Raw genomic sequence first — 18656 nt, 5'->3', positions numbered from 1 at the left:
GCGGGGAGGAGGAGATGGAGGCGGAGGCGTCGTGCTGGGGCACCCCATGAGGGTTTAGATTTGGAGGGGACTCGGGGTCTGGGGGCGCCTTTCCCCATGTTCAAGTCTAAGGTCAGAAGCGTTCCTGGAGGTCACTTTTGTTCCCAGGCACAGGTCCCAAACCAGTATCTCGGCTTTTATAAACCAGAGTTATCTATGGGACGGAGGTCATCAAGGACGACATCGGGGATTTTTAGGCACAGAACTGTTAGATTGGCCATAGAGGTGCCTTGTGGAAAACAGACTCTACAGCTGGTATAGAGTTACACAGCAGGTAAGTTTACTCTGGCCAGGGTGCAAGGGGATTTCTCCACAAAGCTTGCACGCCCATCGCACATTTTACCAAAAATTGACAGAGTGTGGATATCCATATTCCCTGGATTACATAACACACATATCCATATGCGTGAGTGAGGCTGGGCTAGCTCTAGACGCTGGTGTCAGCAGTTGATGTTCTCTTTGCAACCGCCCATTGCCTCCTGGGGGGTGTTCTCCGGGGGTCTGTTGGAGGAAGGCTCACAGTCCTCCTCTCCTTGTACTTTTCCTCAGAGCATGCGCAGATACTCCTAGCTAATTCCTTGAATAACAAGAGTGGTTCCTGCTGATTTACCAGATCTGTCTTTTCTAAAAGTACCAGTCTATTAATTTCTACCACCCATGTACGGCTATCTATCCATAAACTTGCTAGAGCACATCTGCTTTCCAAGGACATGTCTCTTATTTTTGCCGTACATAGTAATTCTTGGAAAATTTCGACAGAAAATTGCTTTGTTTTGATGAACACAGTAGCCCTTGGTAAGCTTCCACAGAACAGTTAGGGCAAGCAAGATTATTAAGCAATATTCAGAAATCATTATAAGTTGCTATAAATAAATAAGTTGCAAAGTAGGTGATCATTTCCTTGTATCAGAGGGGTTATGTTGGTAGTGCTGTGACAGCTTCTGGTCTGGTGGAAACACCAGTGGGGGCAGTGATGGGCCAGATCCAGGCAGGTAAGGCTGCAAAAGGGGGCAGAGCACGGCAGCAGGTGCTGCCCGAAGCCCCCCCAGAAGCCCCTCAGCACCTGCGGACCCCTCCATCCACCCCCAGGTCTCTCAGAGCTCCCCCACATCCCCGGTGCCATGCTTGAGGCATGATAACTAAAGCAAGCATTTCTATCCAGAGGTGGGGGTATTGCTGGACCTGTTTGTGTTTTGTTTTGGGTTTTTTTTGATAAATTTTGAAACAGTGCTGTGTGCCATATTGCCTTGTCTGGAACTTGGCTTGCAGGCTGCATCTGGTTTTCCAATGTAGCTTCTCTGTCATCTAAAAAACTATTAAAAATATTCTGTTGTTGGTGAGATCTCAGGATCTCTGTGCACACAGCTCCATCTAGAAACCTGGGATTTTTCCTCAAGTCATTCACATCTACTATGTTCTCACTTAAACCTTGTCCCCATTCCAAAGGAAAGGCAGGGTGCTTTTTTCTCTTAGATATAATGGAAATGGTAAATAAGTGTTTTCCTGTGTTAGAATAATCAGATGTATGCATATCAATAAAAATTTTCCCACTGTAAGAGCCTTAAACACAACAAAGTCAGAGTTTACTCCACAGAGTGTTTGCCTCCGAGTCCCATTTCTTTGGACCACCCTCTGAAAGCTTTACCTAACTTACCATCTAGCTATATATTTTACAATAGGAATAACACTCGTCCACTGTTCTGATGGGCTATTTTTGCTCATCTCACTGTTGGCACAGAGGAGTTGCAGTTGGGGATTCCCGGCTGGTTTTACTTTCATTTTGCTCTCTTCATCAGGACACAAAAGGCACTGAAGGGCTGTGTGCCTCGGGAGAGTGGTGGGTTAGCAAGTGAAGAGATCAAGGCAGTGGAGATTGTCCCTCAGCTACTTTGTTTTGTGACCCCCACTTTGTTTTCAGTGCCGTTGCTCTGTTACCGGGCTTTTGGTAAGTAGCACGTGCTCCTTGGAGCATGCAAGAGGTTGGTAGATTTGCAACAGGGAGCTTCACATTTCGGTTTTATTTTTCGTGGTTGGGAATGGCGTGAATGCCAAGTTGGGGAGGAGAGGCGAGGCTTACTTTTGCAATGTATTTTAGTGCTGTTTATGCATTTGAAGGATAAGGGCAAGGGTCAAAAACTTTCTGGCTCTTGGGAGGTTTTTGTGTTTCATTTTGAGCTGGGAGGCATTTTACTGTAGGTCACTGCCCATCGTTTCTTAGGGTCTTATTTAGCAGAGCAGGAGTGATGTAGGAGCTGTTCAGTATTGCCTAAGCTTTCATCTAACTTTTCAGTGTTGTTTTGTTCTTGAGTATGAGTCTTTCATTAATTCATGTGAGTCTTGTCTTTGCCTGAATGGCTTTCAGTCTTCATTGGCATTAAGGTCTGACTTTTAATTTTTTCAATACAGTCTTATTAAGGAGGTAGTTCTTGGTCATCCTGGGAATAAAGTCAGGGCATTGCTGTCTATGGATTTCTATTTTTGGGCTGGAAAGATGTAAAGGGAAAGTCCCTAGATGATCCCATGACTGATCAAGGTCTGAAAGCCCCTTGACTTTCCCAGGCTACTGGGAAATGAAGTTTGTTTTGCAGGAAGCCCTGTTATTTTGCAGTTTGCTTAAATTTGAAATATTTAAATGTTTTCTTTTATGCTTTTAAGGTAATTGAAACATTGTTTCCTTTTTAAATGCATATGTTACTATTTACATTCTTTATTTCTATAATATAACACAAATTTCATAATAAAATATTTTGAATGAAGACTTGCAGAGTCCTTTCCAATACGGTTCAGCGTTTCAGTTTTTGGCACCATGGAAATAGCCTGAGGAGAAAACTGATCCTGGTTAAGCCCAATTTTCTTAACATTTCACCAGAAACTTTGTTGTTGTTGTTGTTGTTGTTAGAATAGTGAATGACAGACACTAGAGAATTTCTACAAACTGGGTGTTTTACCCACATTATGATGGATCCCAGAACTGCCTCACTTTTTATGTAATGCATCCTGAAAGCTTGATCTGGAAAGGGAGCCTAGGTAAAGTCTTTCAGTGATACTGTATTATGACAGTATATGGTGATGCTGCATGATAACCAACTTTGACATGGTTTTGACCTAAAGAGTCGGAGATTAGTAAAAGAGTCCTTCCCATCCAGTCCTCTCCTGTAGCACTCAAGTCGGGTCACATCCCTTTGCTGCATTAATTGGCTTGGTCTGAAAACATCAAAGGCTGTTGGAAGAGGCAGTACAAAGAGGTCAGAGAGAGGTGCTGGATTATGAGGGAAGGGGTATCCTCTTAAACGTGAGCGGGACAAAACTCTTGAGCAATTTTACCTCCAGTGCTCCAGCCTGGTGCCTGCTTTTTGTTTTGTCTTCAGCTTTTGGGTGTGTGCCATGCCCAGCAGCGATGTGGGGAGGTGATGTTCTCTCCATGCAGTGTGCCTCAGGGAGTCGCGTGGCTCTGCTGTGAGGTCACTCCAGCATGAGCATCACTTTCTGATGAATTCGGAGTTGTCTCTGCTCAGATGGGAAGGTCTTGGCTGTTTCCAGCAGAGCGTCCTTCTGTCTTCCACTTCTGGTTTGAGTTCTTCCCTTGGCTCCATAGAAATCTCCCACTTTCCTTCTTGGCCATGGCAAAAAGTAGGCAAAAATAAAAAGCCTGAAGGCCTGTGTCTTATTTTTAGTGTAGATACCTGAATGGTCAGTGTGGGGGAGAGCATCTCTGGGGAGTGAGGGCTGAACACGAGAGCAAATGGGCTTCTCAGCACAACTGCCCGCTCCCTCCACCCTGGTGGTGGTGGAGTAGCTGCTGCTGTTGGGTTGGGAACGCGCTTGCTCAGAAAATAGCAGTTCCTGGGGAAGGGGAACAGCACTGTGTGTACCAGCCTCCTTGGGATGAAACAACTCTGCCCAACAGGATGCTTCCACTCGACAGTGTCACTGGCTTTTTGCTGAACTAGGTTGGTCACTGTCCTGTCCTCACCCCATGTAAACTTGGGTGTTACAGCAACTGGGGTTTTTCCCCACACCATAAACTGTGCAGCAGTCTTGGACCTGGAAGAACTGTCCCCTCTAGATGCAAGACAGATAGTTGCTGGGGGCATGGAGCATGGAGGCTGCTTCCTGTGGTTTCTATTTCTCAGCCTTTTTGAAGACATGGTGATGGTGGTTCTAGGTGGAGCTGGCTTCCAATATCCATGTAGACAGCTGTCTGCTGGAGACAGCACAGTCCTGATGCTGCTGTAGCCCGGGCTGGGACCCTGCTGCAGAATATTTGGAGGCATGCAGGATGGTGATTTCTTTTCTCATCCCTTTCCCTGTGGTAGGAGTGCTTGGACACCAACCAGCGTCAGCTGCAATTCAGGGAGAAACTTCCTTTTGCCATCTCTGCTGAGAGGTGGAGGGGCTGACACTGGCACTGGTGGCGTTTTCTGCCCCCTGTACCTGAAAATTGTTTGCAAGAGCTGTGTAACCTCAGAGGATCAGCTTTTCTTTTTTTTTTTTTTTTTTTCTGCTGTGACTGACTGCCTGATGTGAGCAAGCTGCTGCTGCTTCTGCATCAGCTTCCATGGAGGGGCTAAGAGTAGCATGTTGACAGCGAAGACCAACTCAAGTCAGGCAGCAACACCAGGAAAGCTGTGATTGCCTTGAAATGGTCCTGTAAAGCCTCTCTTCACTTGCATCTTAGGGTACAAGGCTCAGTCCTGCATTTTCATCACATCAGTAATGGATCATCAAATGTCCAAACATTTTGGTCACTGCTGGTTTGAGTTGAGGTTGCCACCTAGAGATGAAAAGCTCTGCAGCTGACCCCAGGATTAAAGGCAGAGCTTCTAGATGTGTGACCCATGTAATCACCCATGCCCTTTTATATCTCCATCCTAGGCATCTGCACTGAGTGAGGCAACTGCATGTAGCATGCCCTGTGCATTGGAGTGTCCCTGTGGGCTGAAACGCTGCTGCTAGCAGATCAGTTCTTCGTCAGGGTATGGAGCAAAAGCCACATTTCAACTTAGCAACTGAAAAGAGGCTGACCATACAACAATGCAGGTAGGGGACTGTATGTTCTTGGCTTTACTGTGAGAAGAAACTGGAAGGTAACATTGTCACCAAAGGAGAAAGGAGTTGTTCATCCCAACAAAACGATCAGCAAGAACAGCTGCCTAAGCAATTTGTGCAGCGAAATATCTTGCTCTTATAGTCCCACACCTCTCCAGAGGTCCTGTGCGCATGAAAGATGCCTGACATGTTATACTTGGCAGATGGCCGCTGCAGCGATACAGATGTCAACAGAGCTGCTCCCTGGCTGCTGCCCGAGAGGCTGACTCCTGTTGTTCACTCCTGTCCCTTGCAGTGCTGCTGTGTTAGGCACTGTACAGACAAGCACTGTGGTGCTTGCACCTTGTCATGGCTGGGATGGGATTTGCCATACGACACTCTGAAAGTAGGGCAGATGAATTCTGGGTTAGATCAGGGGGTAGAAAAGCAGATCAAGTCATCAAGGGCTGTGCTGGCTGCTCAGCAGCAGGACTGTGTGCGTGAACATCTCTCACTCCTATGCTCATTGCTATCCTTTCTGGTTTCATTCCTCCAGCTTCCATTTCAGAGTGATGATCTAGACCTGGAAGCAGCCATAGCAAGTGCCCGCCCCCAGTTAGTGGAGTTTCTCAGTCACCGTCCTGGCTGGCTGCTCACGACCTCCCAGCGCTTCCTACCAGGGGTGGCCTTGAACAGCCTGGATGGCATCACTGACCACAAAGAAAAAGTCTCAGTGCTACTTGAGCTGCTGGAGAAGGCTGGCCCTGCCACCTGGAAACAGTTTGCACAGTACCTCTGCATGGAGTGTGACCTCCCCCTGGATCTGGAGATACTGCTTATGAGTTCTGCGGGAGAAGGTAATGGAGATAGGGCCAGCTTCCTCTGCCTGTCTCCAAACGCAGCCAGTGCCTTGGCCACCCATGGCCAACAGACCAGTCTAGGCAGTGAGACCACCAGTGTCCCTGTTTGCATGGTCAGTGCCTTGTCAGTGAGAGGTGGCAATCCAATCTGTGGTGTCCAGGCAGCTACAACCCTTTTTAACCAAGCCATTTGGTTTAAAAAAGTGATCTGAATTTACTTCTGGCTCACCCTGTCTGTCTTTCACCATAATCTCTGGAGTAAGATCAGACCCTCCAAAAATAGCTATTGCCAGGAAAGAGCAATAGTTCACATTTTCAGATGTGCTTTTTATCATTGTATGCCTTGCTGGTGTTGGTGAGCACTGTCTTTGCTCTTTCAGTGAGAATTGGCCTGATTTGAGGATGGAGGATATTGTGGGAATCTGCATGGTCATATCATCTGGATTCCTGAATTGGAAGTGTCTCCCAGGGCACAGTCACTTAGCCCAGAGATAAAATAGTGTTCTTGAGACACTAATTGAGTCTATTTGAAATGTGAGGAAAAGTGTATACTGTGCTTTAGTCATTCCGGACTGCTTTTTGTGAGAGTTGACAGCGTCACGATAGCTGTGGGAGAAAAAACATTGATGCAATAGTAGCTCAGGCATCTCTCAATAGCAATGATTTTTTTTTTTTTAATCAGAAAATTTAGCTTCAGTCCATATTTCTTGGTGAGAAAGTTTATTTTGCCAGGTTTTCTCTTTCAGATTTCTTGATGGAAGGTTTTGAAACTGCTGAAATTTGCAGAGGTATTTTTTTCTTGGAAGTGCAACTTTTGGCTTAGAAATGTAAGTTGAGGTAAAAAAAATGAGACATGAAAAGCCAAAACCAATAAAAATTGTGCACCCCCCTCTCCAGTAATGCTGAGGTGAAATTTTTTGATAGATTGATTTGAAGAAAAAAAAAAAAAGACCACCTTTTTGTTCCATGGATTTTCAATTGCTATTTTTTATTTTCCTGATCCAGAAAGGCAAGATGTACAGAAGTCTTAAAATACACACAGCACAAGAAAACCACTTCCCTGTATTTCTCATTAGCAACTGAAGCCAGTGGCTTTCGAGAAAATAATAGGACCTATAGAGTGCAGTCAGTGTGCTGTGTGTTGTGGTCTATACATGCACGTGCATGTGCTCTCCTTTATGAAATCCTGTGGCACCAGCTAAGCTGCACTTCTCCCTTACTGGGTTACTTTATCTGGTTATTAATTCTTTTCTGTTAATATTCTGCTTCGCAGGAAATCTTTACACAATGACACCTTCTCAGCAGTACTGTTTTTCACATGCTGCTTGCAGTAACTTGTCGTTACTTGCATCACTTGGATGGATGCAGCCTTTGGTAACCAGCTGCAGCAGCAGTTACTTTTGCAGAGGTGAAATGGGGGAAAGATCAGTCAAGTAACAGAGAGCAAGGACTGATGGGGACTTTCTATTGGACTGAAGCTGAAACAGATTTCAGCCTTTTAATGCTGTGGCATACCATAAAAGAAGATGTGCTTGGGATGAGTAGTGAAGAAATAGTGGGATCGAGTCTTCCAGCACCAGAACTGTCTTACTTTGCTTTACATGGCACACAGGGCAAGTGTCAGGATATTTGAGCTGTTGAACGGATTTTGGGTGAGGCTGTGGCACAGCACATGTGCCCATTTAGAGCCTTGTTTTTCGTTGCTTCATGCTGCTGCTAGAGTTAGGAATAAATGAGTACTGCACTCCCAGCTGGGCAACACTGGAAATGACAGTGAGAGGAATTGATGTACGAAGGCTTCCTCTCTGATTTTGGAGAGCAGTGCTTTCAGACGTGAGTTTATCTGAACAGAAGAGTGCTGGTGGTATGTGGACTCCTGTTTGGCCTGAGCAGGATCTCCCTGTGAAGCTCTGTGAGTGTTGCCTGTGGGGCTGGCTGTGCTGAGTGGGGTTTTTGTGTCAGCTTAAGCGGCACACTGAGTCAGAAGAGGCCCTTGACTGGGCTGTTGACTGACTACCAATGGAAACACCTCCTTTGCAGGCTTCCCTTTTTGGCTACAGTGTGGTTTTAGATCAGCCAGTCACCCACGCTCTGAGTTTGTTTGTATCATAGAGAAAACTCATTTCACTCCTCCCTTGAAAGCAGAGGTTAACTGTATTTTAAAGCAATTTGAAAGGAAAAGATCAGATGGGAAGCCTGAAACCTGTCTGTGTTGTATGAGCCTTTATACTGAGTCTTGTTTTGTGCCACTGTGTGTGTTGCGAGCTTCATACCCTTTGACTGTGGCCAGCAGCACCCCAGATTTCAAGAGCAGGATGCTCGCAGTAACTATTTCATTTCCAATCCAACTCCTTTAGGTAACTTAAGCCAGAAACAAGAAGTATACCCAGGTGTGAGTGCCCAGTCGTCTGTGCTGAAAGGTAAGGCTGGAACAGACCCTGAGATGCTATGCTCTTGGAGTTTACCTTCTCTGCCTGTGGCCTGGGCAGGGCTAGAAATGTCCCACATATTGGCCACAGTGCTGGCAAGGTGTGGTGAATCCCACTGCAACTTCAGGTTTCCTTTCTCTCCTCTTGGTGTTTTCCAGATGAACCTCCCCTCTTTTAGTTTCCTCTCCTCAAATTTAAAAAAAGCCATGTTGGCCCTGTGAGCTCAGAGGGCAACTGAGTACCACACAGCATATCACTACACCCTTCCCCCTCAGTGCTGAGAAGTGGAAAATAAGCAAAGATGCCACTCGCTCCCCACTCCCCTGTGCTGGGAAGGAGGGAAGCCAACAACCCAGGAACTTGAGATAAGGACAAGGAGGGATGACATCATCCTCTAAGGCACAGGCAAAAACCAGTCTCATTAGGGGAACTAAAAAATGAACATAAATAATATAGACACTAAAACACCACTTAACAGACAGTAGGACTGGGAGAAGCATTACCACATCTTCAAAACACCTTCCCCCATTCCTCACTTCTTCCCAGGCTCAGCTTTTCTCCCGATATCTCTATCTCGTCCCTTCCAGCAGTGCAGGGGGCAGGGAATGGGGGGTGCAGTCTTCTGCTTCAGTCCAGTTGCTTCTTCCACCTTGGTGGCGAGGTCCTGGCACAGTCCCCCTCTCACAGGAGACAGCCCTCCACAAACCAACTCTGACATGTGTCACTGCCATGGGTGTGTGGATCACCCCTGTGTGTTGCAGCCCTCCCAGCGCTGAACTGCGACAGCGGGGCCTTCTTCCCGTGGGATCCCAGCCTTCTCTGGTCGCAGTCACCTCAGTCAGCGTGGGGCCCCCCACGGGCTGCAAATCAGTATCTGTTCCTCCTGTGACCTCGGTGGGTGGCAGTGGGGGGTGGCCCTGCCATCTCACCACGGGATACAGGGGAGTCTGCACTGACATCGCTGTTCACACAGATGTTCTCACAACTCCTCCTCAAAACTTCTACAGCTCCTCCCAGGCTCCCCTTCTTAAATATGTTATGGCAGATGCACAGCTAATTGGTCCAGCCTTGGTTCAAAGGTGCGTCTGACTTGGAGCCAGGGGAGCTTCAAGAAGCTTCTCACAGTGGGCCACCACTGTAGCCCCCTCCCCGGCTACCAAAACCACCTGCCACTCACTCAAGATCAGGACACCCTGATTCTGCTGAGAAACTCACTCATTTTAGTTTTGCTACTCAGTGGAATCTCTCAACCATTCTGTAAAATCCCTGCTTTTTGTGCTTTTACTGTGGTTGGCTCATTGGTAGGTGCAGGAAGTCGATACGACTTTTAAAGGAAGAGCAGAAAGACTTACTCAGGAGTTGATCCAGCAGAAACCATTGCAGAGTTGTCAATCAGAGCTTAAAAGAACAGATAGTAGTAGTTCTAGGGCTTTCTTCAGGGGTGAATTTGGGACTGAATGCAAATCATGAAATGAGGGATTTGTTGATCCCTCCTCTTCCCCTGTCACTTTGCAGTGTCATCCATCACCCAAATGTCTGTCAGAAGCCTTTGGTGCAATGTGAAAATACTGAAGGTATGTGCCATGTTCTGAGCTGCCTTCTCAGTCACCAGATACACAGTTTGCAGAAAATGAAACACCAGCACAGGTCCTCCCCGTGTGAAGAGTCTCACAGCAGAAAGAGCATGATTCTGGCATCCGGCTTGGTGAGAGGATTAATGGTGGAGGTAGCAGCAAAAGGAATCCAGATTATCACAGAAAGCTGCCATCAGTTTGCTAAGTCCTCCTGCACTGTGTGCTGGGGGAAAACGAAGCAGCAGTAAATGAAGCCTTGTGTTCTGCAGGCTGCAGCATAGAGGAGTCACTGAGCCGGGACCCTGGCAGTGCATAGAACAAAGTACAGCCCTTGTGTCCTTATGTCCTGTTGAGGTGCTTGATGCCGGTGACAGGGAGTGGCCTGGTGCTGGATTGCCTGTTGGTGAAAAATAGATGATTTGAAGGAAAAGCTGCTCTTCATATTTTTCCTGCTGTGTGAATCTGGGGACTTGGCTAAGGCTCACACTCACAGCAACAGGAGCTTCTTGCAGAGCTGACTCTGGTTCTTGTTGAGGTTTTCCAGTTTCCTCAGTACCTTATAACCCGTGTGTTTGCACCTGCTGTTTGCATTCCCTGCTCCTGGCCAGAGGCAGAGGCTTGGCACTGCCATCCCTGAGCAGTGAGCACTTCCGATCTCTGCCAGTGTTACCCATTTCATATCGTAGCTACCAGCCTACCCTTTGCAGTTCCAGCTGTTCATATGGTCACAGAGATGCTTCTGCATCTGCTTTTCACTCAGAGACTGCTTCTGAGTCACAGCACTGCAAACCTTTCTGTTCTGCAGACAGACTTCTGCTGCTAGCTGTGCTGCCCTAGTGAGGAGGTGGTCAATCTTGCCAGTTGCTCACGAGGAAAGTTTCTGTGAACAAGAGATATGTCTAGTCATTGATATTTCCTGCTCCTGCTTTCTTTCAGGTCCATCAGAAGGGTTTATCCTACTTTGGGTGTACTTAAATCCTGAGGAGGAATGGAGAATAATTGAAAGAAATGGGGCTTGTGAGCTTTGCTACGGTGTGTAGCTGGGATATGTGGAACTGCTATTTGCGTTTTCTCTGTCCTGGTCTGCCAAGCTTCTTTCATAGGCTCAGAACCACTCCCTCTGTGCCCTATGTAACTTTGCAGTGCTTGTGGTGGGAGTCTTTGATTAGGATGCCTGTGGCCCTTAATGCTCTCTCTACTTCTGTATGCTCCTCCAAACCCAGAATTGCACTTTTTTTTTTTTTTTTTTTTTTTTTTTTAGGGTCATTTCCTAGGATGCTTTTTGATGGGCTGTTACAGTTTTTTGCTAAGATTTTGGCACTGCTTAGCACTGTGCTTCTAAGCAAATGAGGGGATTGAGTATCATTTGCTAAACTTAACACATTTCTTGCAAAACATGCCTTTTAAAATTCAGATTGTTTCCTGCAGAGATTTTCAAAGTCAGGCTTCTACCAGCAGCTTATACCTCCCTGTTTCTGATGTCCCAGCTGCTGTTGGCTGAGAACAGTAAGATTTGGATATTAACAACTCTGTGAAACACAGTCATGTTCCAAGATTAGCTAAATGCTGAATCATTATAGCTGATTATGTGTCCCAGGAAAGACGAAGGACCTGCTTGACTTCTCTTCAAAAACTCAAGTGGATAGAACAGACAAGTAGCAGATCACACCATGGCAGGCGAGATTGATGTTATCCACTAGGAAAATCTATATAAATAAACTGAAGTGTTGGAATTAATTGCCTGGAGAAGTTCAGGGAGCTCCATTACGGAAGGTCTTTAAACCAGCCCAGACCCCTTGGTCACCCCTGAGAGCTGCAGCATATTTGGGGTGGGACAAGAGGGTGGATTAGCCTCATGAGAACCAGCCCAAGCTGTCTTTCTATAGCTAGATGCACCTCTGCTTTTACATCCACATTTGCAAAAGCAGTTCTGTAAACTCAGCCTGAATTTGCAAATAGTTTTGACTCTGATTTTGCCTCTTCAGCTCCCCAGATGCTTTGCTGGAGAGCCTTGCCCAGGGTTAATACACTGCCATTCAAAATGCGCTTTTGACATGTTTCTGACTTTTCAATTTTCAGGGTCTACTCGACGTCGCCATTGCAGCAGCACCGTGAGTGATAAGGCTGTTAAACAGCAACGGCTAGGTATGTAGATGTTCCAGAAGCAGAGCAGTTATCTGCTTCCCTCACAGGAAGGACCTATTTAACTTCTTTGCAGAAGCACCCAAGAAATCAACCTCCCGCATTGAGGGAAACTTTTGTTTAGTATCTGCATAAACTCTTAATGCAAGAGGTTATAAAATACACAGACAACAGGACCTGGCAAATAACAAGAAACATCAATTTCCATTTTAGAGATATGTTAAATCTACCTGAGGAGAAGGGATACAGATGGCATAGGCTAAGAACTCCCTTAAAGTGTGATTTGGTTTTACGTCATCCCTATATTTGCTTTTTGTAACCGAACCAGGAGACATACTGACAATCTAAAACCCACTAAAGGCTTCACAGTTTCTCTAGCACATTAAAAACTTGTATGATTTCAGCTCACTCTAAAGTAGAATGAGTAGAATAAAGTAGAATAAGTTAGAGTGAGGAAAAAAAAAGTGAACTGAATGGTTGAGTAATGACAAAGTTAAGGCAAATTCCAGGAAAGACTGGCTAGCCTGAGCAGACCTGTGTAACACCAGTGTTCACATCCTTTCCTTCATCATCTGCCCTTCTTTACACATTTCTACCTCTGCTTTTAGCCTTACAAACCCCGTGGTCCAGCAATGCCCAGTGTCTGGTGGGGGAATACAGGGAGCATGGCAAAGCTGGCAGCTTCAGCTGGGTTAGCGTCAGTCTTTGAAAGTTTGCATACAGCAGACTTCTCGAGGAGGTACTTCCAGGAGGGCAGGTCTTGTCTGTTGTCAAAACTCAGCAAACTTAACATCAGTGAGGACAGAGTTTTTCAGAAGGTGTTGAGTGCCCTTAATTATCACTGCTGTTCTCTCTTCAACAAAGAGATGCTGATACCATTGGGGATCTCAGATTCTCAGAGCAAAAGCTATGTCTGTTCTGAGGTGCAGAGAGCTGAGCACGTGTGGCACAAGGCTTGCATGGGTGAACAGGGAGCAAGTGGACAGGAATTATATACATAATACAATACCTAATTCTCATCTTAAAGAGAAAATAATATTTAGTTTTTATATGAAGCTGTTTCACCTTTTCCCTGAATTTTCCTCTTCTTTGCCCCTGTGCAAAAATAGGAAAAATTATGGGTTATTTTCATGTGTTCAAACTTTGTCATCTCTACTTAGCTCCACTCAGGGCCATTGTTTCTCTCTGTGTAAGTGGTAGTATTTTGGAGCTGTTGTGGCTCAGAACTAACTTTTTTGCCCTCATTGTGACTCTGTTCTCCTCTCTCAGATTCAGCTGAAAAGTACCGGTGTCTCCTCATTGATTCTATCTGCCAGAGATATGGAAGCAGGAGAGCAGCTGGAGCAGCAGCACAGGAACAGACTCAGCCACTGTCTTTCAACCAAGCCTTTGTCAACCTTGTAATTCGGCAGAGCAAAGCCTCCCCCTTAAAAGAGAGAACAGATAAACCCCAGGAGGATGTGGCAGGTGCTCCTGAACCAGAAGGATGTGCAGATACAGCCTTGAAAGTGTCAGACCTCTTTTGTAGTGTGGGCCGATCAGGCATGACAAAGGTGATCTTTTTGTTTGGTAAACCAGGCACAGGCAAGACCATGCTAATGCACAGGATTTGTCAGAAATGGGCAGAAGGTGTCTTACCTCAGTTTCTCTTCGCTTTCCTGTTTGAGTTTCGGCAGCTGAACTTATTAAAAAGAAAATTGACTCTGAAGGAACTTTTGTTTGACCTGTTCCTTCAGCCAGAAGACAGCCCTGATGCAGTGTTCCAGTGCCTTCTGGAAAACGCCCGGCATACGCTGATCATCTTTGATGGGCTGGATGAATTTGCAGCTAACATGGATGTGTCATCCTCTTCTAAGGAAGGCCCAGCGCTCACCTCCCGTATGTCCATATCTAAGCTCTTTGCAGGCCTCTGTCATGGGAAGCTCCTTCCTGGCTGCACAGTATTGGTTACCAGCCGACCTAAGAGACTACCCGACTTCCTATTAAACACAGTAGATCTGCTAGCAGAAATTTGGGGCTTTGACCATGAGAAGGTTGAGGAATATGTCAGCCGCTATTTTCGTCAGCATTCATTCAAAGAACAAGCCATTGCTCACCTGAAGAACAACACCAAGCTCCTCAGCATGTGCCTCATCCCTGCTCTGTGTTATGTTGTGTGCACCTGTTTGGAGTATTTGCTCCTTAAACATCAGGTGAGTGTGGAGCTTCCTCAGACTATGACACAGTTTTATATCAAAATGCTTCTCATCTTCATAAATAAACAGCAGGGAGAGCATGCAGGTGGTGAGGAGACTCAGCTGAACTGTAACAGGAAGGCCATTTTGGGTCTCTGTGACCTTGCACTGAAAGGCCTGGAAGATAAGAAGCTTGTATTTTATCTTGGTGACACTCCAGAACATGTGAAGGAGTTTGCTTCCTTACATGGGTTGCTGACGGTCTTTGAGGTGAAGACGAGTGGCACTTGCCCAGAGGCTGGCTATGCCTTTGTGCACTTGAGCTTGCAGGAGTTTTTTGCAGCACTGTGTCTCATGGTAAGTAAGAAGGTGGACAAGAACTACCTGAAGAAGAAGTTCTCTTTGAAGTCAAAGTGGATTTTAAAGAATGAGGCAAAGACCGAGTTCATGGAGAGTTTTCACATCTTTCTCTCCGGCTTGTCGTCAAAAGAATGTAGGACATTTCTCATGCTGCTAGCTGAACAAGATGAAGCTTGGGTGCAGGATAAGCAGGACACAATCCTGCAGTCTCTCAAGAAACTGGCAGCCACTCAACTGACAGGGCCTAAGGTCATTGAGCTCTGCCGCTGCACGTTTGAAACGCAAGACCTCAGAGTAGCCCAGCATATTGCGAGCCTGCTGAATTTCAAGTATGAGTTTAAAAACTTTAGACTGACACCTCTGGACATGTCAGCTTTGGTTTTTGTCATAAACTCAAGCCAGGATTTGACTCGTTTGGATTTCACAGGATGTCTTGTGGATGTTGACTGTTTGGAGGTTCTGGCTGGCTGTAAAAATGTAGAGCACTTGAGGTAAACACTGAGTGCTATGAGCTGGTGGGTGGAGAGAAGGGCTAAGAGGTTGGAAGGGTAAGCCTAATATTTGTTTTAGAAGGGAGAGAAAGAAGATGTGACAAATTCTGATCTGAACAGCATAACTTTGATTCCAAAGAAATTTAGGAAATAATTTATGAGTGATTGAAGGATTTTAAGGTGATAAATCAATTCTGGCTGTATTTTTGTATGTTTCTTTGTTCTGATTAAAACAATCAAACAACAGTGTAGTTAGTGTAGTAGATAAGAGAGAAAATGATAGGCATTTCTTGACAATACAAAGGCAGGGCAAATCCTGCAAGCAAATGAGAAAGTTGTTACCTAAGTGAAATCATAAACCAGATGAACAGAAGGTGACAGCTGCACTCTCAGGTGATCTCTATCGGTGCTTTGCTGTAATGCTGAGAGAACTTTTGAGATCCGGTTGTGGGATGGGTCTCGTGGTATTTTTGTGAATGACTTAGAGGAATATCTGTAAGTTTGCTAGTGTGGAGAAGATGGGGAGCAGCCAGGGTGAGTATTACCTTGACCTGAAGGGAGTGATGTTGTCTGCTGTGAAACGGAGGAGTAGAAACAGACATGGAAACTGCTATTCCTGGATATCGATATTGTAAACAGGACAGTAATGGATTGTTCTCTGACTCCATTAAGAACAGGAATACCATTTAATTTTTTGTTAGGAAAGCTTTCTGATGATACATCCTAACTCTAAATTGCAGACACAGGGCAGTGCATGGAATCCTCTACTTTCAAAGAGCAGATTAGGCAGATGCCCGAGGATGGATGGGCTGTTCCCTTGCATTAGGAGAATGGAACAGGGGATTTTGGGGTGTTCTTCCTCAGCTTATACACGTTCCGGTCTGTGCCTGGTTTCGTTTATGGTCCACAGGATGCTAGCACTCTGAGTACTGACTCTTGGAAGGGTGGGCAAAGGGCAGTGGCACCCCAAGCATTTCAGCTGCTGCCTGTTGCTTGCACAGAACCTGTCTAAAGAAGAAGCATGGCCTCAGGTGTGTTCCTGATGACTGTGGGATGTGTCCATCATGCCACTACACCTCTGCAGCTTTTTTCTGGCTCCCTCTGGTTAGGGGAGGGTGGCAGGGCAACAGGGTCATAAGCAGGTTTCTGCTCTCATCACCCCTAGACACACTGTGGGAGATATGCAACACAGGGTGCTTTGCACCAATACATCCCATAATCAATCTATTCTGCAACTGATTCAAAGGAGAGCTTGTGTGCATGAAAGCTTAACTGTTTGTTGTTTTTTCCAACACCACCAGTTCCTTCCATAAAAGAGGTACTTTCCCTGAAAACCTTGATTTTTATATTTTGGACAACTCTGACTACTCTGTGATGCAAATTTAAAGTATCTGGCCTGAAATCAACCCTCTCGTAACTCAGCAGCTCATCACATGGGAGCTGTTAAACCCTCTCTGTTTGTATGAGCTTGGCTTGCTCCTGTGTGACCTCCCTTGTGTCCAGGGTCCTGACTCTGGTGGGACATGCAGTAGGCCTGACTGTTCACCTGTGACAGCACTTAGACATGGTGTCACTGTACCAAAAGGCAGAAATAATCTCTTGAGGTATTTGCAGTTGATGTGCAAGTTTAATGTTTTATTTAAAAAAAAAAATGTTTGAAGAGATAAAGATGATCCAAAAAAAAGAGCATGATACTGTGGTCGTTAAGAAAGAAATTCAGTGCTTTTTTTAAAATCATGTTTTAACTTGCTCTGTTGGCTAGCTTATTTCAGGTTTTGTTGTGTTTGTGTTTTTTCCCTTTTTTTCATGTTTTAGCTTTCGTAGTAGGAAATGTGGTGATGATTTTGCTGCTGCTCTTTCAAAGAGTTTACAAGGAATGAGGCACCTGAAGAACTTAGAGTAAGTCTTTGCTTCTAAGGTCAGAGCCTTCTTTCTATCTATCCTCTGTTTTTATCTTGCAGTTTAATTACATTGGCTCACTCAAGGCTGATCTGCTCTGTGCAGCACTGTATAGAATAGAGCAACACAGTGCTCTGCAGGGCAGCGCAGATATGTGTGGCTCTTGTTTTATGCTGGTATCAAGCGGAGTTCTGCATTGCCCTGCTTGAAAAGGAGTATAAAGTTAGTTGCAGGTGGCAGAGTCAGGCCACCTCATCTCGGTGTGCTGGAAGTTTGGCACAGGCACACATCGGGTACAGGCTTGCCATGCGCTGCACGGGATGCTAGTCCTCTTCTTGCTTTGAATGATTCTTTGTTTTTCCAGGTTGACAGGTGGGAGCATCACAGCTGAGGGGATGACTAGCTTGGTCCAGGTTTCATCACAGTACCTCCAGCTTGAGGAAATAAAGTGAGTGTGTTGTGGTAATGAACCTCAAATCAACCATTCATTCCTTGGGGGCTCAGGGTACTTAATGAGCATTAACCTGTGTGCAGCTTGCAGGACAATCAGATACGGGATCTGGAGGTGAAAAGGATGATGGACCTGTTTTCCAGAATGGAAAAGCTGAAGAAAATAGAGTGAGTGAAAAATGGCTTAAAGCTATTGAAAATGGTAGTCACTATGAAGCCAAGCATAACATCAGAGAGAGTTTAAATCCTCGTCAGAGCAGAGTTGCTGAATGTCTCTGTAAGGGATGACATTTGCTCTTAGAGATGTCAGTGGGGGACATGTGGAGCACTAAACTGAGGCACAGACATTTAAGGGCTAGCAGGGCTGTTCTGGAGACCTAGCTCAGTTTGAGATAGACTCAGCCTCACAGTTCCTACCCTAGTGTTTTAAAATAATGTCAAGGGAATCCTGGCACCACTGACACCTCTCTAGGAACTATATAATACAAGTGCTCAATTTGATGCCTGGCATAACTTTTTACCTCTTCTGCCTCCTCCCCTCTGTTCCCCTTGCTCAGGCTCAGTTTGAGATTGATGTCTGCATAAGGGAGGATGGCTCCATCCTATGCAGTTTTCCCAGCCTTTTTTGTTAGCCCTCTTGTGCTGTACTCCTAACACTCCTGTAACAGCACAGTGCTGAGTGAGAGGGACTGGCCACTAGGAAAACTCACAGCACGGATCTGCATCCTTTTAGGTGGAAAGAAACAGCCTGATTTGTGAAGGGATTTAAAGCCTTTGAAAAGCTAGCAGGGGCAGTTTAAGCAGCAGCAGGCAGAGCAGAGCAGAGCTACAGCAAGTATTGGAGTCTCCGTGTAGTTTGCATTACAAGAGATGGATAGCCACAAAGCTGTGCTACACCCCTGCAGGAAGTCAAAGCCACAGCACTGCCTGCCTGCCCCAGCTAAAAGGCAATGACTCTGCCTTTAAAGGTCTTCCACGTACCCCCAGGTGCAGACAGGTGAATCCAAAATACCTGCAGTTATTGCTGGATTCCATCCAGGAGTTCATTACTGGATTTTCAGCATGATTAGAAGTGCTTAAAAGCATGGCAGAAAGAGGGAGGAAAGGGGGAATGTACCTGTTCTTCAGCTTTCCCAGGCACACTGGGTTAACAGCTTGTGGGAAATACCAGCCTGTCCCCAGTGAAGCAGCTTACATGGAAACGTTCAGA

The 18656-nt window shown here is 45.8% G+C and overlaps 1 protein-coding gene across 1 annotated transcript in view; it reads left to right on the top strand.

The window, feature by feature from the left end:
• The first annotated feature begins 4968 nt into the window (after positions 1–4968).
• NLRC5 (NLR family CARD domain containing 5) overlaps positions 4969–18656 on the top strand; it is a 45323-nt gene continuing 31635 nt past the window's right edge. Inside the window, exons 1-8 of the mRNA XM_026856798.1 lie at positions 4969–5079; positions 5624–5924; positions 8285–8347; positions 12010–12075; positions 13342–15097; positions 16913–16996; positions 17361–17444; positions 17531–17614. Of these exons, the coding sequence (XP_026712599.1) occupies positions 5074–5079; positions 5624–5924; positions 8285–8347; positions 12010–12075; positions 13342–15097; positions 16913–16996; positions 17361–17444; positions 17531–17614 (2444 nt within the window). The 5' untranslated portion in view covers positions 4969–5073. The remainder of the gene's footprint in view (positions 5080–5623; positions 5925–8284; positions 8348–12009; positions 12076–13341; positions 15098–16912; positions 16997–17360; positions 17445–17530; positions 17615–18656) is intronic.

Source organism: Athene cunicularia, assembly GCF_003259725.1.
Source record: "Athene cunicularia isolate RWA chromosome 11 unlocalized genomic scaffold, athCun1 chr11_part1, whole genome shotgun sequence".
In the NCBI taxonomy this organism is placed as follows: domain Eukaryota; kingdom Metazoa; phylum Chordata; class Aves; order Strigiformes; family Strigidae; genus Athene; species Athene cunicularia.
Note: the sequence above shows the minus strand (reverse complement) of the source record. Positions and strands in the feature narration are given on the sequence as shown.